The sequence below is a fragment of the Arabidopsis thaliana genome, chromosome 2, assembly GCF_000001735.4.
Source record: "Arabidopsis thaliana chromosome 2, partial sequence".
NCBI classification, from domain to species: Eukaryota; Viridiplantae; Streptophyta; class Magnoliopsida; order Brassicales; family Brassicaceae; genus Arabidopsis; species Arabidopsis thaliana.
Genome location: NC_003071.7, coordinates 6975147 through 6998977, shown reverse-complemented (window position 1 = coordinate 6998977; position 23831 = coordinate 6975147). Strand labels below are relative to the sequence as shown.

The following is a 23831-nucleotide window of genomic DNA, read 5'->3' as shown; positions in this document are numbered from 1 at the left end:
TTCTTAAGAAGAGAAAATGAGGTTGTGCAAATTAATTTGATTGTCTGTATATCTACACAATTCTACCTTCAATGTTTAGATCTAGATTATTATTTTTTGTATGTACACATGTATTGATGCCTATCTACCTCTGTTTCTAACTTTGGAAACAACAACAACAACAACAAAAAAACAAACCCAAAAAAGGAGGGTAATCTTAACGTAAAATGCCAAATTTAGGACAAAAATGTGGATATGAGAAAGAAAAAACTTGCATCTCTCGATACATATTTCTAATCTAATTGATATCCTTGAAACAATTAAACCATTTTTTTTTTCTGTAACAACCTAACAGGTATTCAGTTTACTGAACATACGCTTGTTTCAAACAGTTAGTATTAGTTGGCTTCAGTTGTGAGCATCACACATCTATTTAAACCTCATTTTCCAAAAGGTTTCTTAACTCACAAGAAACAGTGTTCACGTATTACTATCATACTCTCTTCTCCTCACCAATTTTTATTTTCACCTTAAGTTTTACAATCACCACGGAAACGATGAATTCCTCGGGAGTTGAACAAGGTGTTGTGATTGCGGAGTCAGAGCCACCGAGGGGGAATAGAAGCCGATATGCTTTTGCTTGTGCAATCTTAGCCTCCATGACTTCTATCATCCTTGGTTACGGTTCGTCTTCTTTTTAAATTAACAATCAATTCAGATTTGGTTTGGTTTTACGATTTAGATAATCATTCTTACATGTTTGGGGATGTTACAGACATTGGAGTGATGAGTGGAGCTTCAATTTTCATAAAAGACGATTTGAAACTGTCTGATGTACAACTTGAGATTCTTATGGGAATTCTAAACATCTACTCTCTGGTCGGTTCCGGCGCAGCTGGTAGAACTTCTGATTGGCTCGGAAGACGATATACAATAGTGTTGGCAGGAGCCTTCTTCTTTTGCGGAGCCCTACTAATGGGCTTTGCCACAAACTACCCTTTCATAATGGTTGGCCGTTTTGTAGCCGGTATCGGTGTTGGTTATGCTATGATGATTGCGCCTGTTTACACCGCTGAAGTCGCTCCCGCCTCTTCCCGAGGCTTCCTTACCTCTTTCCCTGAGGTTCAACTGATCCAAAGTTTTTTTTTTTTTATGTATGATTGGAAATGATAACGGAGGTTGATGATGATAATGTGATTTTTGTATGCAGATTTTTATCAATATTGGTATACTTTTGGGATACGTATCCAATTACTTCTTCTCCAAGCTTCCCGAGCACCTCGGATGGAGGTTCATGTTAGGTGTAGGAGCGGTTCCCTCGGTGTTCCTAGCCATTGGAGTGTTGGCAATGCCGGAGTCTCCTCGGTGGCTCGTCCTTCAGGGTCGTCTCGGGGATGCTTTTAAAGTCCTTGACAAAACCTCCAACACCAAAGAAGAAGCTATCTCTAGGCTCGATGACATCAAACGCGCAGTTGGAATCCCCGATGATATGACAGACGATGTTATAGTCGTTCCGAATAAAAAGAGCGCTGGAAAAGGCGTGTGGAAGGACCTTCTCGTTCGACCAACCCCGTCCGTTCGACACATCCTCATAGCATGCCTTGGTATTCATTTCGCCCAGCAAGCCTCTGGAATTGATGCGGTTGTGCTTTACTCTCCGACAATCTTCTCAAAGGCTGGACTGAAGTCCAAGAATGACCAGCTCTTGGCTACGGTCGCTGTCGGAGTTGTCAAGACTCTCTTCATCGTGGTAGGGACTTGTGTGGTGGATCGGTTCGGACGTCGTGCCTTGTTGCTTACGAGTATGGGCGGAATGTTTCTTTCCTTGACCGCACTTGGAACTAGTCTCACGGTGATCAACAGGAACCCCGGGCAAACACTCAAGTGGGCTATAGGGCTCGCCGTTACGACGGTGATGACTTTTGTGGCAACATTCTCAATAGGTGCAGGCCCCGTGACGTGGGTCTACTGCTCAGAGATATTCCCTGTGAGGCTAAGAGCTCAAGGGGCAAGTTTAGGAGTGATGTTGAATAGACTAATGAGTGGTATTATTGGAATGACATTCCTATCTCTTTCTAAAGGTCTCACCATCGGCGGTGCGTTCCTTCTATTCGCCGGAGTTGCTGCCGCCGCATGGGTCTTCTTCTTCACTTTCCTCCCGGAGACACGTGGTATACCTCTAGAGGAGATGGAGACTCTCTTCGGGAGCTACACCGCAAACAAGAAGAATAATTCTATGAGCAAAGACAATGAAGTTGTGGATGGACAATGAAAATGATAAGACATTTGTTCACATTTCAAATTTGTCAATATATTTAGTATGGTTTTATTAGTTGAATCTATGTTATAGTTTCCGTGATGTATTGTAAATTATTGTGACCGTTATTTTTATTAAATAATTCTATTATATCATTGTTTACGTTATGAATCTTGATATTAAATAGATATTCATATTCAAAAAAAAAAGAAAGATATTAAATAAATATCGACCTGCCCCGTCAAAAAAATAAAATTAATAGATATCGAACTCAAGATGAAGCTGATTTAATGAGTACTAATTTCAATAAACATATATAAGTTTTTAAAAATAATTAACTATATTATACAGAAAAGTATATAATCTTCTCAGTACTAGTGGTTATACTTGTGATCTTCAGTGTTATATACCTTTTTCATCTGAAGAACAAAATAAAAAATGCTCAAAGTATTGAACAAGGTAACTTATTACATTCTCAATAGATTAGTTAATTTATTCATAAATTGCTAATACTGATTTCTTTGTTGTATAAAGGTACTGCTACTGAAAAAGTCAATGTGTCATCGGAAACTCAGGCTTCTAAAACAGAGGATCATGCCTAAGCAATAATACAATATCATCACATCATGGTTTTTTTTATTAATTCTGTGTTATGGTTCATGTTATATTTATTAATAAATTCTATTGAATTATTGTCCCCTTTACAAATCTTGATTTTAATTGAGTGTCGAACTCAAAAACGAAATTGATTAATAGAGTAAATATTGAAGCATGTTTTCTTTCATATCTATTCGCGTTCTTTCTTTTGTTATGAGTAAATACTCTTTTAATTAGATTTTAGGTTCTAAATAAGGCTTTTAATGATTTAATGACTTGATTGTTGTTTGAGACTCTCTCTATCTTTAGGTTCTTCGATTCACATGTTCTTAATGTTAAAATTGGCTTAACCATTATGTCTTAAATCATAATTTTTTATGGAAAAAATGTCAAAAAAGCGCGAATTTTCAAATTTGGGACGAAAAAAGTGTGAACTTTCGAAATATCATTTAAATCACAAAGTTTCGTTTGACTTTTTTAAAAAATTGTCAAGTTTCGTTGACTTGGCCATTTTGGACACTTTAACTTTCTGTTAAATCAAAACGACGTCGTTTTTAGATCTCCAAAACGACGTCGTTTCATTAGAAAATAATGATGCAAAATCCGCGTCCACAAAGACTCGAACATATGACCTATTGGACTCATACCGCTGAGCTACGACAATAATTTACAATAATAGCAAACATTGCATACATATACTAACAAATATAATATACTATTAATTAAAAAATATATGCAATAAATTAAAAATAACAAAATTAAATAAAAAAAATTAAATAAACTTACCATAATATATTTTAAATTTCAAATATTTAATTATATATATAAAGACATCTTCTGTATTTTTGGAATAGATAAAAACTGAAAAACTGAAAATTGAAAATAATTTGCATAAGTCTTTTCTATTGTTATTTTTTATTTGGAATACAGAAAAATTGAAAATTAAAAATAATTTCTCAAATATAGAAAACATCTATATAGAAAATTAATATTTCAAATTTCAAAATATATATGTATGGTAGGTATATTTAAAAACTTTGTACATATTTGTTTTTTTGTGGTTTTGTAATTTTTAATTTATTGTATATATTTTCAATTAATTGTGTAGTTTTATTTGTTACTATATATATGCTATGTTTGTTTTTTTTATCAAACTGTTCTCGTAGCTCAGCGGTAGATTGTCTTTTAGGAGTCCAATAGGTCATATGTTCGATTTCATGTGAATGCGGATTTAGCATCATTATTTTCTAACGAAACGACGTCGTTTTGGAAGTCTAAAACGTCCAAAACGATGTTTCAAAACGACGTCGTTTCGATTTAACAGAAATTTCTAACAGAAGGTTAACTCCGTTAACAGAAATTTAACAACGTGCTCAAAATGGCCAAGTCAACGAAACTTGACAATTTTTTAAAAAAGTCAAACGAAACTTTGTGATTTAAATGATAATTCGAAAGTTCATGTTTTTTTCGTCCCAAATTTGAAAGTTCGCGCTTTTTTTGATATTTTTCCCAATTTTTTATATGCGTCAAAAATATTAGATAGAAACTCTGAATGATTATAAATTGAACAATGTGGTTCTAACCAATGAGAGTTGATGCTAAAAATTGTTGAGAATTAAAGAAACTTGTTTGTTTATGCAAATTTGAGTAGGAGATTTCAAATGAGAGTTTAGTTTTCAAATATTCAAGTTTAGTGATTGATACAGAGAGGATTAGTCTATTATTTGTTCATGCAAGAACGGTGTTTAATTGTTTTTAATTGATTTACGAGTTAACCTATGATCCAATATTTATTTATTCTTCTTGAATTTTTATTTACAAGTCTTAAAACCAAAATCAGTATTCTTATTGAGCTAAATGCGACTCTCAAAAATCATTAGCGTACCATTATTCTTTATGAATTGACCTCGAATATACTATTTTGCGGTTAAAGTGTATCAGATTATTATTCGAGTAATCACATATTCTATTTTTCAATACAATTTAACTATTTATATAATCATAAAACCATATTTTAGAGTTTTCACGCATTTCATCTTAGGGTCCGAATGGTTGCACCGGTTAAGGCGGACAAATCCTCTTGTAGACTGGACCGCTTTTTTCACCATTCACAAATATAATCCGTAGTGATGTAGACGGAAAAAAAACTAAAAGAAAATCATAACAAACCAACCACATACTACTTTTTATTAACCATTAACAAATTTAATCAGTAGTAGTGTGGACTCAAGAAAACTAAAAGAAAACCTCCACAAACCAACCATAAACCGTTTTTACATACAAATAAAGTTGGTCTGCGGCGATTTGATATCCGCCCTAAAAATAGAGTGGACTAAATCGCTGACGGGTTTGTCCATCCCGACCGCCGTCACCATTCAAACCCTTAATTGATTAAAGCTAGAAACATTATTTACAACACAATATATGCATCATATCAAATTTATATCTTAGTTGGAATTAAAAAATTTACAAAAACAATTAGTAAAAGAAGTGAAAATTCACAAAAAAATTGAAAACCAACATTGTTTAAGATATTTTCCTCATATTATTTTATCGGCTGACAAATTAATTTTAAATGAGTTGAAATTTGTAAAATAAAACATAATTAAATAATACAAACATTCTTATCAAATAAAAAAAGATTTGTTGTCAAAAAAATAATAAAGAAAGATCATTCTTAAGATCTCATTATTTTTTTCAATTTTTCTGTATGCACTAAAAGCATTGTATGTGTTAGAATGTATAAAATAAAACTCTACTCATATTTCACCAAGTGACCAAAAAATTCATTTCAGTATATTCATTTCAGTAAATTCATTACATTTTCAACTTTTTTTTTGTATATTTTCACTTAGTTTATATGTTTATATTCATTTGTTAATTTTGTATTATAATGTAATGTTTTATTAACTAATATTGCTTTTAAGATTTTTTTAATGTATGTTTTATAGTTATGTAAATTTTATTGATCTGTCAACAGTGAAGACTATAATGCAAAAATACTAAGATTTTTAACACCTTTCTACCTCAAATTTAAGGTTTTGGCAAACATAATAAAAAAATCATCTTTAGAAATGCTTTTATTAAGTTTTTTTAAAAAATGATTATTTTTCTTTTCTTTTTATCATTGTCTAAATTTAGCCTCTTCACTATTATTAATCCTTGTAAACATTAATTTTTTGTTAACAACACTTTAACTGTACTAGATGAGTACCCGCACTACGTGCGGGTTTATGTATTACTATTTACAAATTGTTTTATATAATGTCTGTTCATATAAAGTACAGTTGAATGCATCGGTTATGAAACATAAAAATGATTTGTAAGTGTTTTTGAAAAGTCCAACTATATTAGTTCATCTGAAAACGAATGTGCTTGAGTTGTTTTTTATTGTTGTTTTAGATTTTCAGTTTTTTATTTTAATTTATATATCCTTGTTTTTTTTGTTATCTGTTTAGATTGTGAGACGGTGAAATTTTAGAAAATTTATATCTTACACTAAAAATATAACATGTCTTTATTAACCATGTCTCTATATATTCAATGTAAGCATATTCAACTTGATGTTCTTAGAAAGTTTAGTTAAATTTTTGTCATAATCTTATATCTTACGTATTAGTTATAAGGATAGCTCCTCAAACATCTTTCAAATTACTTGTTTTCTTAGCATAAATCTCGAAAAGCTTAGATATATTTAATCTGTCATTTAGTTTCTTTCATAATAATCGTCTAATTTTTAGGCAAGGAATATGTGTAGCATGTTTGGATTTTATGATCACTTTAACCACTTAATTGAATCTCAAAATTAAAGAGGATATATTGAATTAAAAAATATAGAAAGAGTGATGGTTCAAATTCTCATTAATTATATCCTCCTATTTTAGTTGTTTTTTTTTTTTTTTTTTTCATAATTTTCCAATTAAAAGAAAAAACAGATTACAGAGGGAAACTCCCCCAACAAACACAGGCACGCAGGCCCTACAAAAGAAACAAAAGACAAGAAAGGAGAAAAACAAGGCCAAAGCCCACCCGGCACGCAGGCCCACAGAAACCCACAAAGGCCAAAAGGCCGACAAAGACCCAAAGAACCAAGAAGACCCAGCAACCGAAACCACGTCGCAGAAGCCATACCTGCACCCAAGGACCACAGGAGACGTTGAAGGAAAGCAGGTCCACAAAACCAGCCGAAGAGAACTAAACTTGGAAAAGTTCGAACCAAGTAGCTAGAAGAGATGATCGAGAAAGCCCCACAGGTCTTTCCCGACAGATAGGATCCAACCTAGCTCGGATAAGCTGCTGGACCTCCTTAATGATAGTAGGAGGGGTTCTTGAATGAGTAGTATGAATTCTACAGTTTCTCTCTCTCCAAATCAGATACACAGAAGCTTGGAAGAGGAGCTTGATGATAAGAGAAAGGTTCTTTGAGGAAGAGGCCGACTTCAACCAAAGCAAAATGGGACCAAAAAGATGAGGAGGAGTCATACCCGCCCTTATCATGAAGAAACTCCAGATTTCATTGCTGAACTGACACTGGAAAAACAAATGATCATGAGTCTCATCCACAACATTGCACAAGACACAGACGGTAGGAATGTTAAGCCCCCATTGAGTCAACCTATCACGAGTATGAAGTCTCTTCCAAGCTGCCACCCAACATATAAAAGCATGCTTCGGGATTCTGTCTTTGAACCAAACAGATTTCTGCCAAGGCACCAAAACACCATCGGGATTGAGAGCAGTCCAAGTTTTTGACGCTGAGAAAATGTTTGAAGGAGCATGATGGTCCGGCTTCCATTTATAGACATCATCATGCTGACATTCAATCATACTCTCGCTCGAAGGCAGAACACTTTTTAACAGAGCAATGGACGGGTTTCTGCTTCTACTAGAAGACAACCACCAGTTATCACCACGCAAGGCATCTCTTACCACGGCATTAAGAGGCATCCCCACAGATCTTGGACCGTTAGTTCCCGTCAGATCAATTAAAGGCCCCTGCCCGGTCCAGTTGTCCTGCCAGAAGCTTGCCGTTTCCCCTGAACCAATCTCACAAACAAGAAAGGGCCTAGCAAGAGGGCGCAGTTTACAAAGCTTCCTCCAAATCCAGCTGCCAGAGGAATAGGGATTTAGAGTCCAAAAACTCCTATTTTAGTTGTTATGTTGAATTAATTACTAATTATGTATTATTTATTTTATGAAGTCTATGTGGCAAGTTTTCATAATGAAATTTTCATTAAAAAAAGTCAATAAAATACGTGTTATACTTCATATGGCTCTTTCACCACGGACAAGTCAATTCCATCAGCTACCGTTGTGGATCCTATGGAGGATTTGGAAAAGCAGGAACGTTTTATATTTTCAAAGAAGACATATTCCCTGGGAAATTACTTTGCGTCTTGCTCAAACTGATGCTCATGAGTATACCGAGGCGAATACAGTAGCACAAATAAATACACGTAGCAGAGGGGTGAGAGAGGAGGATAACCATGACAGATGGAGACGACCTGAAGAGGATGGATCAAATGCAACTTTGATGGCTCATTCGTTAATGGTGATGTAGAAAGTAAAGCAGGTTGGGTTGTTCGGGATAGTAATGGAAGTTATCTACTGGCGGGGCAGGCTATAGGAAGAAAGGTGGACAATGCTCTGGAGAGTGAAATTCAAGCGCTAATCATTTCAATGCAGCACTGTTGGAGTCATGGTTACAAACGGGTTTGCTTTGAAGAAGATAACAACATGCTGTTTGACCTAATTAACGGATCCAAGGTACATTTTGGCGTTCACAACTGGATACGGGACATTCATTGGTGGTCAAGGAAGTTTGAATCAATCCATTTCAATTGGATAAGAAGACATCACAATACTCCAGCTGATATTTTTGCTAAAGGTACTCTTCAAAACCAATCTTTATTCTTGAATCATTTCTGGGTTCCTAATGTAATAACATATGCTGTACATTGTGACTACACTGCTGATTTATAAATCAATAAGATGCTGATGACAAAAAAAAAAAAAAAAAAAAAAAAACTGTTTAGATACTCAAATAAAAAAAGTGATTTCATATAAAACGGTGCCGTTTGGTCCGTAAATAACGATGTCCTCTTTCTCTTCTCCTCCGGTTGATTCAGTCCTTTTAACACTCCTCTTTTGATCTCGCCGGCAAATATCATCCCACATCCTTCATGTCTCAAAATCTCCGTCATCGTTCTCTTCCTTCGTTATTACTCTCGTACTTTATCACCTCCGTCGTTCTATAATACTCTCTTCCGTCAATCATATCATTTGTCGACAATTTCATTCTGATCAGTTTAAAAATTGATCCATGGATGATAATTTAAGCGGCGAGGAAGAAGATTACTATTACTCCTCCGATCAGGAATCTCTCAACGGGATTGATAATGATGAATCCGTTTCGATACCTGTTTCTTCCCGATCAAATACTGTCAAGGTTTTTGAGCTAAATTTCTCTCGATTCTTTTTCGGATTTTGTTAATTTTGTAACGAATTCGTGAAATTGAATCACTTAGTTGAAATGTTGATTTGAAAAATCAGTTCTGTGATCTCTGTTGTTCTCTAGTTAAAATTAGGGTTTTGTGTTATACTGTGAAATTTCATCTCTGTAATGCTGTGAAGAGGATTAGAAGAGTAGTGGCATTGGTTCAATTAGAATAAAAGCGTTTGATGTTTGCATGAATGTGAATCTGCATTTTGTAGGTTATTACGAAGGAATCACTTTTGGCTGCACAGGTTAGTGAAAGAGCAATGACTCTTCTTTTGATCCATATATACTGTGGAGTTTCAATTTTGAAGGCTAAACTGTTTTTGAATCAATGTAGAGGGAGGATTTGCGGAGAGTGATGGAATTGTTATCGGTTAAGGAGCACCATGCTCGGACTCTTCTTATACATTACCGATGGGATGTGGAGAAGTTGTTTGCTGTTCTTGTTGAGAAAGGGAAAGATAGCTTGTTTTCTGGTGCTGGTGTTACACTTCTTGAAAACCAAAGTTGTGATTCTTCCGTTTCTGGTTCTTCTTCGATGATGAGTTGTGATATCTGCGTAGAGGATGTACCGGGTTATCAGCTGACAAGGATGGACTGTGGCCATAGCTTTTGCAATAACTGTGAGTCTCATCCTTTTCTTAATGATATCCTGAAATGAAGTTGTTTAGTTAATATGGTTTTGTTGTTTTAGGTTGGACTGGGCATTTTACTGTAAAGATAAATGAAGGTCAGAGCAAAAGGATTATATGCATGGCTCATAAGTGTAATGCTATTTGTGATGAAGATGTTGTCAGGGCTCTAGTTAGTAAAAGCCAACCAGATTTAGCTGAGAAGTTTGATCGTTTTCTTCTTGAGTCGTATATCGAAGATAACAAAATGGTGAAGTGGTGTCCGAGTACTCCTCATTGTGGGAATGCCATACGTGTTGAGGATGACGAGCTCTGTGAGGTTGAATGCTCTTGTGGTTTGCAGTTCTGTTTCAGTTGTTCATCTCAAGCTCACTCCCCTTGCTCTTGTGTGATGTGGGAACTATGGAGAAAGAAGTGCTTTGATGAGTCCGAGACTGTTAATTGGATAACTGTTCACACAAAGCCGTGTCCCAAATGTCACAAGCCTGTTGAAAAGAATGGTGGATGCAATCTCGTGACTTGTCTTTGTCGACAATCTTTTTGGTATGAATTTTAGCCTTGTTTCTCCTCTGCTTTCTAGTGAACATTATATCAGGTGGTGATGAACTTTTTGTTTGGTTATTACTTTATACAGTTGGTTGTGTGGTGAAGCTACTGGAAGGGACCACACTTGGGCTAGAATCTCGGGTCATAGTTGTGGTCGGTTCCAAGAAGATAAAGAGAAACAAATGGAGAGAGCGAAAAGGGATCTCAAGCGGTATATGCATTATCATAACCGATACAAAGCACATATCGACTCCTCCAAGCTAGAGGCTAAGCTTAGTAATAATATTAGTAAAAAGGTGTCTATTTCAGAAAAGAGGGAGTTACAACTTAAAGACTTCAGCTGGGCTACCAATGGACTCCATCGGTTATTTAGATCAAGACGAGTTCTTTCATATTCATACCCTTTCGCATTTTACATGTTTGGAGATGAGCTGTTTAAAGATGAGATGAGCTCTGAGGAAAGAGAAATAAAACAAAATCTGTTTGAGGATCAGCAGCAGCAGCTTGAGGCTAATGTTGAGAAACTTTCTAAGTTCTTGGAGGAACCTTTTGATCAATTTGCTGATGATAAGGTCATGCAGATAAGGATTCAAGTCATCAATTTGTCAGTTGCGGTCGATACACTCTGCGAAAATATGTTAGTTAATAATCTAAAAGACATCAGAGAGTGCTAACAACCTATATTGAAACTGACATGTCAAGCTTTTTGCAGGTATGAATGCATTGAGAATGACTTGTTGGGTTCTCTGCAACTTGGCATCCACAACATTACTCCATACAGATCAAACGGCATAGAACGAGCATCTGATTTTTATAGTTCCCAGAATTCCAAGGAAGCTGTTGGTCAGTCTTCGGATTGTGGTACAAGCAGTAAATCTTGAAACTTCACATCATTAGGTTGGAGACTTACCGGTAATCTTACAAAGCAAACTCTTTAATACAGGATGGACGTCCAGGCTCGATCAAGCTTTGGAGTCAGGGAAGTCGGAAGACACAAGTTGCTCTTCCGGGAAGCGTGCTAGAATAGACGAAAGTTACAGAAACAGCCAAACCACCTTACTAGATTTAAACTTGCCAGCGGAAGCCATTGAGCGGAAATGAACACTTATCCTTCTTCACCTCCCAATAACACCCTTTTTGTCCAAATAAAGTGTGTTACCCGGATATTTATAGCTCTAAACCCAATCCCCTCTGCTTAATTTGTCAGTGACCTTACCTAACCCTCTTCAGTTCTGAAAGAAGGGGTCAAGCATCGTTACTTACAAAATTTCAATCAGTTTCGGAGTTTACATAGGATAATGGTTATAGACTTATAGTGGATCATATTTGAAGCTGCCTATGAACTCAGGCTTCTCTCAGTGCCTCGAGGTGTAAATTTTTAACTAAACGTAGGTGGATCGTACCTAATTCATGGATATGAATCTCTTGTACATATGCGTTATATATTTGAGATGGTATGAGGTTTTTGTTGTGACGGTGAGAGAGTGTCCCGCAATCTGAAAAATTGGCTAACCTTAGTTTTTCACTTTTTCTGGTTGTAATTTTTTTATTGAATGCATCCCCTAAAAAATTTTGTTTGGTGAGATACCTATTGAATCTCTCACTAATATAATTTTATTATTTTTGGTTCACTTTTGTGTCTCTCATCAATATAATGTATTTTTAGTGTTATTTAATAATTTTAATGTAATTTAACTTGAATACTTCTTTTAATGTCTTATTTTAAATTAAAATATTTCTAACTAATATTTTTAAACCATCTCAAACTACATTTTAAAAATATTCATTTTCAGACATATTCATTTTAAACATATACATTTCTCATAGAGAGCTCTGAGAAGCAAGTGATCAAGTGGAAGCAACTCCCACATGGGTGGGTTAAGTGTAACTCAGATGGAGTTTGGAATGCAGAATGCAACAAGTGTGGCATTTGCTGGGTGCTTAGAAACTCCGACAAGAACGTGCTTTGGATGGGTGCAAGGGCTATACCAAAGGCTCAATCCGCCTTGGTTACTGAGGCTGAAGCGTTGCGTTGGGCGGTGTTGTCACTCTCTCGACTCAACTACCGAAAGGTAATCTTTGAATCTGATTCCCAACAATTGGTGTCTATTCTTGTTGATAACGATGATATGCCTACTCTGGACCCTATTATACAAGACATCAAGTTCTTGCTTCAGCATTTTGAGGAAACAAAGTTTGTGTTCATGCATCGTGGAGGCAATGGAGTGGCAGATAGGATAGCAAAGGAATCTCTTTCTCTTGAGAATTATGATCCTAAGTTGTATTCTATAGTGCCAAATTGGGTAAAATCGTTTGTGGAATTAGACAAGTTGTAAAACTCTGTTGTTTAATGATAATTATTGTTGTTGAGCCAAAAAAGGAAAAAACATATTCATTTTCAATTACTTTGTTATCTTTTATAAAAGGAAAAAAGATGGCTAACTACACGAAATATAGAGAATTACGCTGTCATATATACCAAGTATAATATTGTATCTTGAGCTACACGAAGTACATGTATTGCATGACCATATTTATGAACTATATGACGTCATCTGGTTAATATTATGAACATACAATTCCGGTAAACCGATCAGTTGACTTCGGCGTTGACAAACAAAAAAATGCTAACCATAGTTCAAAGAAAAAGAATTGTTACAAAAACGATTCTACGATAATTTTTATAATTTATAATAAATAATAAATCTAGACGGTAAAAAATAATAACTTAAAATTTACGTTTTTTCTGACATAGAAGTCTATATTTTAGTACACAGATTCTTTTATTTTATTTATGTAGAATGATATGTCAGATTTGTCATCTTTGTTAGAGTCCAAAATTGGCCTCTTCCAAATTTCTTATGGTTCTTTTTCATTTTTTCCCCAAATTTAAATAAATTCAATAAAAATTTGTTGATTTTTTGTGGCCGTTGATTAAAACCGGGAAAGCAGCAGAAACAAATCTGAAAATCTGAGTTAAGCCAACCACAAAACAAATCCACTCCAAACACTCCAAATTACTTGTCTCTCTTCTCTTCCCCACCACCACTACCTTACAAAAACCCTAACCCTAATTTCTCCACCCCCAAATTCTTTTCCTCAATCTCTGCGATGGAAGACGAAGAAGGCATCGGGTTAATTTTAGCCAGAGCCACCGAGCTCAGACTCAAGATCAGCGATTGTATCGATAACTCCAGTACCACCGTCAGCGACAACGGCGATGGAAACGAGGATCTTTCTCCCGGAGAAGGAAGAAAAAGCGAGATTATTGGGAATCAAGACAAGGATTTTGACTCAATCAGCTCTGAGGATGTAGATGAAGCAGAAGCTGAACGGCTTTTGCGTATTCGTGATGCTCTTGAAGCTCTTGAGTCTCAGCTTGCTTCTTTACAGGTTTGAACCAAACCCTAAAAATTTCCTCTGCTTCTCATCAAGTTTCTGGCTTTTAGTGTAGTATTGGACATTGAAAGTGTTAGGTTCTGGTTTTAACTGAAATTGAGTCTGAATTTGCTTCAAGTCTGGTCTATAATGTCTGAATTGCTTCTTTACAGGTTTGAACCAAACCCTAAAAAATTCCTCTGCTTCTCATCAAGTTTCTGGCTTTTAGTGTAGTATTGAACATTGAAAGTGTTAGGTTCTGGTTTTAACTGAAACTGAGTCTGAATTTTGCTTCAAGTCTGGTCTATAATGTCTGAATTGCTTCAAGTCTTGGTGGTGGTTAATGTGGGGATGGTTTTTGGTTTGTGGTGAACAGAATCTAAGGCAAAGACAACAATATGAGAAGCAACTGGCTCTCTCTGAGATTGATTACAGTAGGAAAATGTTGCTTGAGAAGCTTAAGGAGTACAAAGGGAAAGATTTTGAAGTGTTACGTGAGACTACGACTTTTGCTGGTGAAAGAGTTGATTATGAGAATGATCTTTTACTTCCTCCTTATCCTGTCCATCCTCCTCTCTCCCTTGGTTTAGATAATAATAATGGTTACCTATCTCACTTACCTTCGAAGAAGAAATCGGATGCGAATGGGTTCGGCTCAGGACATGTGAGGAACGAGGCAGAGGCGAAAAGTCCCAACGGAGGATCTGGAGGTTCGAGTCATGGGGTTATTCGCTTCTTAGGCTCTGTCGCAAAGATCGTGCTTCCAATCATCGGTGTTATCTCTCTATTGTCTGCATCAGGATATGGTCCAGAGATGAGGAAAAGAGGCGCTTCCTTGAACCTTTTTGGACTTCTCCCGCACCGAGCTACCAGAGGGAAGAGAACACCTAACCAATGTCCACCAGGGAAAGTTCTTGTGATTGAAGATGGAGAAGCACGGTGCCTTGTTAAGGAAAGAGTCGAAATACCATTTGACTCTGTTGTAGCGAAACGCGATGTAACTTACGGATACGGTTGAGTTTGAAAGAAATTAAACACCCTCCTCTGTAATGTTCATTGCCTGACATTCAGTGTGTAAAGTTTCAACCTTTTCTTACCTCTTAGATATGAAAGCCACATGGTGCTACATAACTCTCACAAGTTTTGTTCATAGTTGTGCAAATAAATTGGATGAGGGAGAGATTCATTTGAGTAGTATAATCTCTGTTCTGCCAATTTGATCAATAGATTCAGTGTATCCCAACTTATACCACTTGGTGTGGTTGGCCAATACATAAATAAGTAAATTAATGAGATAAAGAGATCTAAAAGACTTTTCTTTAGTGTTTTGACTAATAATTGGTCAAGCCTACCATTACAAACTATGTTCCATTACCAGTACAGAGCACATGGTTTCACTTTTTAACCAAGCAACTTTATCTTAAACTTGCTTATCAAGAACTGTCTCTTCGGTAACACAAAAGGGTCTTTTATCAAAACCTATATATAGGATACTTTTCATAATTGGAGTAAGATCTACAAAACAGAGAGTTGTATACTTTAAATCATTTAGAGGTTGTGAAATATTATGGAGAGTGAAGGAAAGATTGTGTTCACAGAAGAGCAAGAGGCTCTTGTAGTGAAGTCTTGGAGTGTCATGAAGAAAAACTCAGCTGAATTAGGTCTCAAACTCTTCATCAAGTAAGTAATGATCCCATTGATCTCTCTCTATTTTCTTTTTATGTATATAGTCTGAGATATGAACTACTATTTTGAACTGTAGGATCTTTGAGATTGCACCAACAACGAAGAAGATGTTCTCTTTCTTGAGAGACTCACCAATTCCTGCTGAGCAAAATCCAAAGCTCAAGCCTCACGCAATGTCTGTTTTTGTCATGGTAATAATCAATATCAAATAACATGATTTTGCTTATATATTCGAATCAAAGATTGTTGAGTTTTGGGGTTTATTATCAGTGTTGTGAATCAGCAGTACAACTGAGGAAAACAGGGAAAGTTACGGTGAGGGAGACTACTTTGAAGAGACTTGGAGCCAGCCATTCTAAATACGGTGTCGTTGACGAACACTTTGAGGTTAGTAGTTATTTGTCATATCTCAAAATGTTCTTTATCATACAAATATGTTAACTTGATTTTTTTTGGTTGATGTAAAAATGATTTATAACTGCAGGTGGCCAAGTATGCATTGTTGGAGACGATAAAGGAGGCAGTGCCGGAGATGTGGTCACCGGAGATGAAGGTGGCTTGGGGTCAGGCTTATGATCACCTTGTTGCTGCCATTAAAGCTGAAATGAATCTTTCCAACTAAAAAATCATATACTATTATATAGTTGTAAACTTGTAATAAATATTTCATTTTGAATTGTTCTCATGACTGTTGTTCTATTTGGTTTGGTTTGATTTAGTGACAATAATATATATATAGTGTGCATTCCAAAATCCTAATCATTTTGAATACAAGTTTCTTACTAATTGTTTTGCCCAAAAAAAAAATGTTTCTTACAAATTGTATTAAGATTATGATATTTTTGATAGACTTTAAAATAAATATAATTACTTCCAACAGTTTTATTCTCACTAAGTCTTGGCCTTTTACAACCTGTAAATCTTAAGAAATGATGAGCAAAATAGAGAAAAACAGCTACCTAAAAAAGGTAAGATACAAAAACTTTTTACCAGGCTCATGATTTTATCTTAGAACACTTCAATATATAATTGAAAAAATGTCAAAAAAATCATAAACTTTTAAATTTGGTACGTTTAAATCCCCAACTTCCAAAATACCACTAAAATACCAAACTTGTTATTGATTTTAGAATTAATATATAACTTTTGTTGATTTTGTCGTTTTAAGCACGTCGTTAAGTCAATTGACAGAAAAATTAACAGAGTGAAATATTCAGTTAGAAATATATAATTGGTAACTCGTACGAAAATGTTTAAATGTTCAAATTAAATCACTTAAAATAGACTTTACTAAGCTGTCTTACGTAATTAATTATTATTATTTTTCAACATTACACGTTTTTGGTTTATGGACAAGAAACTTAAAAGGATATCAAACTCTAATGTATCAACTTTCACATGCTCCTAATTAAGAGTTTATAACACGATGGTTAAACACTCAAACTGAAATACTTTGAAGGGGAATCATCCTCGAGAAATAAGGGAGCCTACAACTCCCGCGATTAGGGTCGTTGGATCCCCGAGTACGGCGGAAATGACAAACTGCACGGCTATACCGGCGATCTCGCAGCATTTTTGAACTTTACCTTTGCGGCTGCTACGGTGGTGATGCTCAAGTGTGTTCTTTAAGACCAGGCTCTTGTGTTCAATGCTTTTACCATGTTGTCCTGTGTACAGCTCTCGCCAATTCTCCACCAACATCTCTCTCACACACGCGACATGGAGATTGTACTTTTTGCAAGATGACCTGTATTTTTGTGACAAAAAAAACAAACATATTTAGCTGATTTAAAACCTGATTTTTATTATTAACTGGCTCAAAATTATGTTGCAATGCATTAATCAAGGAATTTGACTCTAAAATTTCTATTTTGGTATATAATTTTGATAACTAAGAACTAACGTTATCTATTTAAAAACTTCGGCGATGACACATATATAATGTGCTAAGTCAGTGTATAAACTTGTAAAGTTCTAACTTAGAGTGCACGCTATGTAACATGTCTACCAATTACCAAGCACAAGCATTTCTTTGAGAAAAGAGAAAGTTTGTGTTTGAATGCCATTGCTTTAATTTTTCCTTTTTCTCTAACATATATTCGGTTTAAAGCCGAAATTAATGTTCAAGAATCAATAAATAAACGTAATCCAAAATTTTATCATATTGCTTTAAAATATTCTTTAGAGATGTTGATTTGGAATATATGCTGATGTTGACTTAAAACACCAATGAAAACAGCGAACTAAAATAAATAAAAACAAAAACAACTAAAGCAATGCTCATTTTTTTTTCCAATTACCATTCTATATATTTGATTTGAGTTGTATCTTAGTTATTTTCTAACATATAACATACTATATTTCTAATATAGCGAACTATATATGTTTTCAAATAAAACATGCTAATAATTATAAAAAAAAGACGAAACAATTTTTATTTTTCTTACATGCTAATCTTTGGTATCATAATAATGAAAGAACAAGAAGAGAATCAAGAAGAGAGACCTGTAACTCCAGCTACGGCCTTTTTTTCCACATCGATGACAAGACGAACTAACTTTACGATAAAGAAAGAGATTGGTCTCTCCATCGTCCAAAACCATAGGAAGCATAGCGCAACACGGGTGAAGATCAAACCCACAAGCCTTGCAATGGTACAAAAACCCCGATACATCCTTCTCGCACGCATTGCAGTACCGTCTTTCGTTCCCTGGTGGCCGCGCCACAAACTGAAACGTACACTTTTTGTAGAACGGATGTGTTATGGACGCTGAGGGCAGGGCACAGTGCGCATGGAGATCAAAATCACAGCTTCCATGATTATCACCGGAGCAGCGATAGCGAGAGCCGATACCAACTTCATTGCATCCATCACATTTGAAGGGTTTCTCCGTGTAGTCGAATTTGAGGTTGTGTTGAGGGTGACTAAAATGTGATATATCTGCGTATTTCATTGTTTTTAAAAAATATTTTTATGTTTTGTTTTTTTGAAAATCGGTTTTGTCTACAAGAGTTTGGTATGAATCATAATTTATAGAGGAGATTCTGGAGAAGCTTTAATCAAGTGACTTGGAGCATCCAAAAAGAAAGATGGGAGTTTATCAAGTGGAATCTTTAAGTTGCTGCAAATGTAAGAAAGTCCATAAGAGAATAAGAATGTAGAATATTAATTGGTATAAAACTTTCTGCCCATTATTGATGAAATTATAAATATTAACAGTAAATGTTTTTTTTTAACTGTTTGAAACCTTCACTCTTTTGAAGTTAGAACCCAACTCTTTTGTAACAAAAAACAAATGTATATCCTCTGCTGACATAGTTAAGGATCAGATATTTATGGTAATTATAGAAAAAAAAATCATCTCTCATATAAAAACCTTCACTTTTTAAAATTCAATACGCTAATTCACTTTTTTTTCTGAAAAAACTTGATATTTTGTACTATTGACTTTGCTTTTGAAATAAGAGTTTTTGTTAATTTATTTTTGATGAGTAAACATTAAAGTACAAAAATATATAAACTTGGAAAGATTTAGAACATAACTCAACTATTAACCTTAAAACTAGATTTTTAACACTATTTTTTAAAGTTAATATATATTAAATTTTCCAAATTGTATCTATTTATAGAATATTTATAATTTATAGTTTAGAATTGTTATCAAATTACGGTATACGACGATCCACAAGACAATTATTAATAAACCGATAAGTTTTTGTTATCTTTAATCGTAAAATAAAATAACGTAAAATATTTTGTGGATAAGTTTTTTGTGGCGGTAACGTCTAAAAATTATTTGTAATCTTTAAACGTAAAATAAATAAATAAAATCCTAAGATAAATATCCTAAAAGTTGTGTAAGAAAAATGTATAAGAACATATTTGTTTATAAGTTGTTAAGAAAATCGCGCATGTCTATTTCAAATTTCAGGATAAGAAATATGTATGGGCAGACCCAAAGATGATTAAAGGGGAAAACCACACTAAAATTCTACATTTACATTATATCCCTTTAATAGTTATGATATTAATTATATTTTTCGGTTCTAATCTCCTTAAAATTACATATTTGCATGTAAACGCTATAAGTTTTTATCATATTTTTCTTCTACTTTGTGTTTTAACACTATTTCTTATATGTTTTTACTCTTTGTATTTGTTTTTGTTTGTTTCACCAATAAAGTTTGAACCTAATTTGTGGTAATTTTCAGTAAATAAAGATTTTTTAAAAGTTTTAGTTATTAATTATTTTAAGTTTTATTTTGACACGGTAAAGAGTATAGATGGGAAGGGATGAGATGCCCTGGAAAATTCTAAATTCGTATTACAGCCCTTTAAATATTTAAAATATTATTTATATTTCTTCTCTGTTGACCCCCTTGAAATTAGAAATTTGTATCGAAACCCTTTAAATTTGATCATATTTTTCTTCTACTTTGTGTTTTGATACTATTTTTGACATGTTTTAGCCTTTTTGTTTGATTCACCCATAAATATTTAACCTACTTTGTGGTCTTTTTTAAGGAAATAATTTTATTTAGTAATTTAATTTTTTTAAATTACTAATTCTTTTAAGTTGTAGTTTAATTCGGTAAAAAGTATTTATGGGTCCGCCGCAATGAATTAAAATGAATTTAACATAATTCAAATATTACCTCAAAAGATGCTTGAACAAATAGACGATCGGTCGGTTAGACAATCACCCGGAGAGACGCTCTTACTGATAACCTGTTATAAAATATTTAAAGAAGAATGAAAACTAAAAAGAGTAAAGACCGAAACGAGAGTTTTCTTATTGCTTACTCATTCTCTTCTCTTCTCTGTACTTCTTACAATAAAGTAATAGACTTAACGAAAAAGTAATAGACTTACTAAGAAGTAATAGACTTAACAAAGAAGTAATAGACTTAGCGAGGAAATAATAGACTTAGGGAGAAAATAATGGATAGAGATACGCATTATCCATATCTTATGGATATAGATGAGTGATGGATAATTACATCCATACTTATCCAGATTTTTTGGTAGGATCCATACTTATCCAGATTATAACAAAATAACATGTTTTTAAGAAAGAAAGGGGTTTGATTGGGTAGCTAATTAAATCATATTTAGATTGGTTCGTATAACAATAATAGAAACAATGATCTTACATATAAGTGTCGTTTAAAAATACCAAGTGAACCAGTAGAAAAAGTCGATATTGTGATGTTGTAATTGACTATTTCGATAATTTAACCGAATCGAAACTGGTTCGATCTGGTTTAAATGAAGGGAAAAAAAAAGAGAGAAAAAGATGTAGATGTAAAAGGTCAAACCAGGCGCTAGTAGGCGCGTAGGGTAAAAGAGAGAGACTTAGACCACTGGGCCAAGTCGAGATTGTTTGTATAAAGAGTTATTTAATCATAGTTATACGGGTGAATCTAAAAAAAATCTATAAAATGCAGCGTGCAGCGGAAAGAATAGGACATTGTTTCCATTGGAAAATTTTCAAAGGAAATTAAATCATGGGAAAGCAGAAGAAAAGATGGAAGAAGAAGCAGAATGGTAACCCTAGATTTAGTGCCGGTCCGAGGATATTTGATGCTTAAAGCAAATTCAAAATTGATGCCCAAATATATTTTTTTCGCAAAATAAAATAATATGAAATTTATTTTGTTTAAGAAAATTGAACATAAAAATTGTTAACAAGAAAAAAAATAAATAGAAATCTCAGTTTTCTTCCTGGCGAAACATAATCCTCCTAGCTTTCGCTCCTGCAAATTCATTCATCAATTTTTGGTAATCGAGCTTCTCAACCAGTTCTTGTTATACAGATATCAGCGCCAAACCATTCAATCGCTCTTGAGACATAGTCGAACGTAGATATTTTTTTATGAGCTTTAATTTTGAAAAAGTTCTCTCCGCCAAAGCAACTGAAACCGGAATGGTGAGTAGTATACGATAAGCGATCCATGTGTTTGGATAACAGCTATCCATTATTTTCAAAAATTTCAACACTTCGACCGGCTTTGTAATCTCTTTTGGCAACACATCTTTTAAAAGTTTCAGCTCCATAAACAGATCTTCTCCATCAACATCTGAATGCACATCATGCTTCAAAGAAGCTTCAAGCTTCATACACGATGTCCTTAACTCATCATCTTCTGCTACCTTCAATCTCTTTACACCAAACAAAAATCCAAATATTTGTTCATATACTTGGAATTGCTCGAATCTTATCTCAATACACATTATAGCTTGATCCATTATATTGATGAAGTAATCAATTCTAAAACTCTCCTCTGCAATCTTACTTTCATCAATCTTCTCAACATCCTCAACAAATTGCTTTTTTTTTTTCACCGACTTTTTTGGAAATACCGGCGCAATCTTCATCTCAATGGCAATTTGTGTAGATTCAACTTTGGCTTTCTCGAAACCTGTTTCTTTGTAGTTTTTCAAATAAGTAACAAGCCCTCCTAACTGAGAAATAGCAACCTCAAGATCCATATCCTCAAACTGTAAGGATTTGCTTACTATATTCACAGCAGCTAGCAAATCGTACCAAATTATCATTCCAAATAAAAATTCAAACCCTCCAATTCCATGTGTTTCACTCTCTGTAAGAGACTCAACATCACTCCGGTGTCCTGGATTATCAGTGTATTCTGCCAAATAAAAAAGTGCATCTTGTATCTGTATCTTTGAAGCTTAATATCTTATTGGTTTAAGACTATCAATGCGGCTTTCCCAACGCGTTTGAGACAACGGTTTAAGTGTAATACCATTCACTGTTTCTCTAAACACTTCCCAATTGTTGGTTGAAGCTTCAAACAGACAATGTATTCGCTGAACAATTCCAAAAAAAGAAACAGCTTTCTTGGATGATGAAGCCATATCACAAAGTGCAAGGTTAAGACCATGGCATCCACATGGAGTGTAAAATGCTCTTGGATTTATATCAAGCAACCTTTTCTGAACTCCTTTATGTTTTCTCTTCATATTTTGTCAGTTGTCGTATGCTTGTCATCTTACATCATCAATATTCAACTTAAGATCAATCAATGCATCTTGAAGAGTCTTAAAAAGCCCCTCACCCCTCTTATCTTTGATGTGTAGAAACGTCAAGAAGAACTCCTCAATCTTAGGTGAACACGTTGAAACATCCACACATCGAATTAAGAAGGTCATTTGTTCTTTACGACTAACATCCGGAATGGAATCAAGAATGACTGAAAAATACTTCGCATCTTTAATCTTCTTTAAGATCATCATCTTGGTATCATTAGCAAGTAATTCTGTCAATTCATTCTGACTCTTATGACTGGGAAAATGGCAATGAATTTCACCTTTATTAGCCCGCCGAATGTGTTCCTTCATATCCGAATTAAAACCTCCAATCATTCTAATAAATGCCAAAATATTTCCACTATTTGGATCATCAACATTCTCTTTAGTTCCACAAAATGCTAAATTTTGTTTAGCTAGAGTCTTTACCACTGCAATTATTCTCACCAATACATCTCTCCAATGTTTTTTCTCCTTCTTAATTGCCTATTCCATATGGTTATCAATTGTTTTACTCTTTTGTAATCTCACTTCTAGCTCCATCCAATGAGTCATGGAAATAATATGACGATGAGTTGTTTCATGTCTTTTCAGCCTTTGCGCAGCATTTTTCCAGTCATTATACCCACTACTTGCTAACAATGTAGGATTTGTTTCTTGATCGAATAATTAGAGAGAAATTCGATCCGCTGATTTTTGAGGAATATTTGAATTTTGATTCTAAAAATAAGTGAATTCGAGTTTTGGTGACAAAGCAGCGCATTTGTTAGCTGATTGTATTTTGATTATTGATGCTATATAGACATAGATTTGTGCGAAAATTGAGGAACAAGAGAGAAATTTGATCCGCTAATTTTTGAGGAAGATTTGAATTTCGATTCTAAAAATAGATGGATTAGATCTGCAGCGTTTGTTAGTTGAATGTGTTTCGATTATTGATGCTAAATATACATAGATTTGTGCCAAAATGAGGAATTAGAGAGAAATTCGATCCGCTAATTTTTGAGGAATATTTGAATTTTGTTTTTAAAAATAGATGGATTCGAGTTTTGGTAACAATCGGCGGTGTTTGTTAGTTGATTGTGTTTTAATTATTGATGCTAAATAGACATAGATTTGTGTAAAAATTGAGGAACTGAGAGAAATTTGATTTGCTAATTTTTGAGGAATATTTGAATTTTAATTCCAAAAATAGATGGATTCGAG

General features: G+C 34.4%; 6 protein-coding genes, 1 long non-coding RNA gene and 3 pseudogenes across 16 annotated transcripts; 7 read left to right on the top strand and 3 right to left on the bottom strand.

The window, feature by feature from the left end:
• Positions 1-536: 536 nt before the first annotated feature.
• On the top strand, positions 537-2251 carry PMT1 (polyol/monosaccharide transporter 1; the record flags this gene model as incomplete). Its single annotated transcript, NM_127170.1, has 3 exons — positions 537-663; positions 755-1101; positions 1190-2251. 3 exons carry the CDS (start codon positions 537-539, stop codon positions 2249-2251), a joined length of 1536 nt encoding a protein of 511 aa, NP_179209.1.
• Positions 2252-7027: 4776 nt separating this feature from the next.
• Positions 7028-7999, bottom strand: AT2G16110 (annotated as a pseudogene). Its single transcript has one exon.
• A 55-nt stretch (positions 8000-8054) lies between these two features.
• On the top strand, positions 8055-8815 carry AT2G16100 (annotated as a pseudogene). Its single transcript has one exon.
• An 82-nt stretch (positions 8816-8897) lies between these two features.
• On the top strand, positions 8898-12148 carry ARI2 (RING/U-box superfamily protein). 5 transcript variants are annotated; one of them, NM_127167.4, is made up of 7 exons: positions 8898-9281; positions 9548-9580; positions 9670-9955; positions 10027-10507; positions 10599-11147; positions 11223-11371; positions 11454-12144. In NM_127167.4, exons 1-7 carry the CDS (start codon positions 9156-9158, stop codon positions 11609-11611), a joined length of 1782 nt encoding a protein of 593 aa, NP_179206.2. In that variant the 5' UTR covers positions 8898-9155; the 3' UTR covers positions 11612-12144. The 5 variants fall into 5 exon arrangements, with proteins under 5 accessions (NP_179206.2, NP_001323969.1, NP_001323971.1 ...); NM_001335466.1 differs by having other exon boundaries at positions 8916-9281; positions 11223-11353; NM_001335464.1 differs by having other exon boundaries at positions 8917-9580; positions 11454-12148.
• Positions 12149-12337: 189 nt separating this feature from the next.
• On the top strand, positions 12338-12846 carry AT2G16080 (annotated as a pseudogene). Its single transcript has one exon.
• A 511-nt stretch (positions 12847-13357) lies between these two features.
• On the top strand, positions 13358-15132 carry PDV2 (plastid division2). Of its 3 annotated transcripts, none has more exons than NM_127166.4 (2): positions 13358-13903; positions 14265-15132. In NM_127166.4, the coding sequence occupies exons 1-2, from the start codon at positions 13622-13624 to the stop codon at positions 14904-14906; spliced, it is 924 nt and encodes a 307-aa protein (NP_028242.1). In that variant the 5' UTR covers positions 13358-13621; the 3' UTR covers positions 14907-15132. The 3 variants fall into 3 exon arrangements, with proteins under 3 accessions (NP_028242.1, NP_001324370.1, NP_849959.1); NM_001335463.1 differs by having other exon boundaries at positions 13464-13986; positions 14145-15130; NM_179628.4 differs by having other exon boundaries at positions 13516-13903; positions 14062-15086.
• A 68-nt stretch (positions 15133-15200) lies between these two features.
• HB1 (hemoglobin 1) lies at positions 15201-16447 on the top strand. The gene is made up of 4 exons (NM_127165.4): positions 15201-15568; positions 15651-15765; positions 15845-15961; positions 16059-16447. Exons 1-4 carry the CDS (start codon positions 15456-15458, stop codon positions 16194-16196), a joined length of 483 nt encoding a protein of 160 aa, NP_179204.1. The 5' UTR covers positions 15201-15455; the 3' UTR covers positions 16197-16447.
• Positions 16448-16845: 398 nt separating this feature from the next.
• On the bottom strand, positions 16846-18760 carry AT2G16050 (Cysteine/Histidine-rich C1 domain family protein). Its single transcript, NM_127164.3, has 2 exons — positions 18080-18760; positions 16846-17321 (listed from the first exon to the last, which is right to left on the bottom strand). The coding sequence occupies exons 1-2, from the start codon at positions 18526-18528 to the stop codon at positions 17039-17041; spliced, it is 732 nt and encodes a 243-aa protein (NP_179203.2). The 5' UTR covers positions 18529-18760; the 3' UTR covers positions 16846-17038.
• Positions 18761-20183: 1423 nt separating this feature from the next.
• On the top strand, positions 20184-20506 carry AT2G06575. The gene has a single exon (NR_140154.1). It is a non-coding gene; the product is annotated as an other RNA (long non-coding RNA).
• A 788-nt stretch (positions 20507-21294) lies between these two features.
• Positions 21295-22961, bottom strand: AT2G16040 (hAT dimerization domain-containing protein / transposase-like protein; the record flags this gene model as incomplete). Its single annotated transcript, NM_127163.2, has 2 exons — positions 21295-22225; positions 22655-22961. The coding sequence occupies 2 exons, from the start codon at positions 22959-22961 to the stop codon at positions 21384-21386; spliced, it is 1149 nt and encodes a 382-aa protein (NP_179202.1). The 3' UTR covers positions 21295-21383.
• Positions 22962-23831: the final 870 nt, after the last annotated feature.

Bases quoted from the DNA above. Each gene is read 5' to 3' on its own strand.
- ARI2 (NM_127167.4), top strand. From the start codon at position 9,156: ATGGATGATAATTTAAGCGGCGAGGAAGAAGATTACTATTACTCCTCC. The intron at 9,956-10,026 runs GTGAGTCTCATC...TTGTTGTTTTAG, and splicing joins CCATAGCTTTTGCAATAACT to GTTGGACTGGGCATTTTACT. The intron at 10,508-10,598 runs GTATGAATTTTA...TACTTTATACAG, and splicing joins CTTTGTCGACAATCTTTTTG to TTGGTTGTGTGGTGAAGCTA.
- PDV2 (NM_127166.4), top strand. From the start codon at position 13,622: ATGGAAGACGAAGAAGGCATCGGGTTAATTTTAGCCAGAGCCACCGAG. The intron at 13,904-14,264 runs GTTTGAACCAAA...TGTGGTGAACAG, and splicing joins CTCAGCTTGCTTCTTTACAG to AATCTAAGGCAAAGACAACA.
- HB1 (NM_127165.4), top strand. From the start codon at position 15,456: ATGGAGAGTGAAGGAAAGATTGTGTTCACAGAAGAGCAAGAGGCTCTT. The intron at 15,766-15,844 runs GTAATAATCAAT...GTTTATTATCAG, and splicing joins CAATGTCTGTTTTTGTCATG to TGTTGTGAATCAGCAGTACA. The intron at 15,962-16,058 runs GTTAGTAGTTAT...TTATAACTGCAG, and splicing joins TCGTTGACGAACACTTTGAG to GTGGCCAAGTATGCATTGTT.
- AT2G16050 (NM_127164.3), bottom strand. From the start codon at position 18,528: ATGAAATACGCAGATATATCACATTTTAGTCACCCTCAACACAACCTC. The intron at 17,322-18,079 runs GTCTCTCTTCTT...ACAAAAATACAG, and splicing joins GGCCGTAGCTGGAGTTACAG to GTCATCTTGCAAAAAGTACA.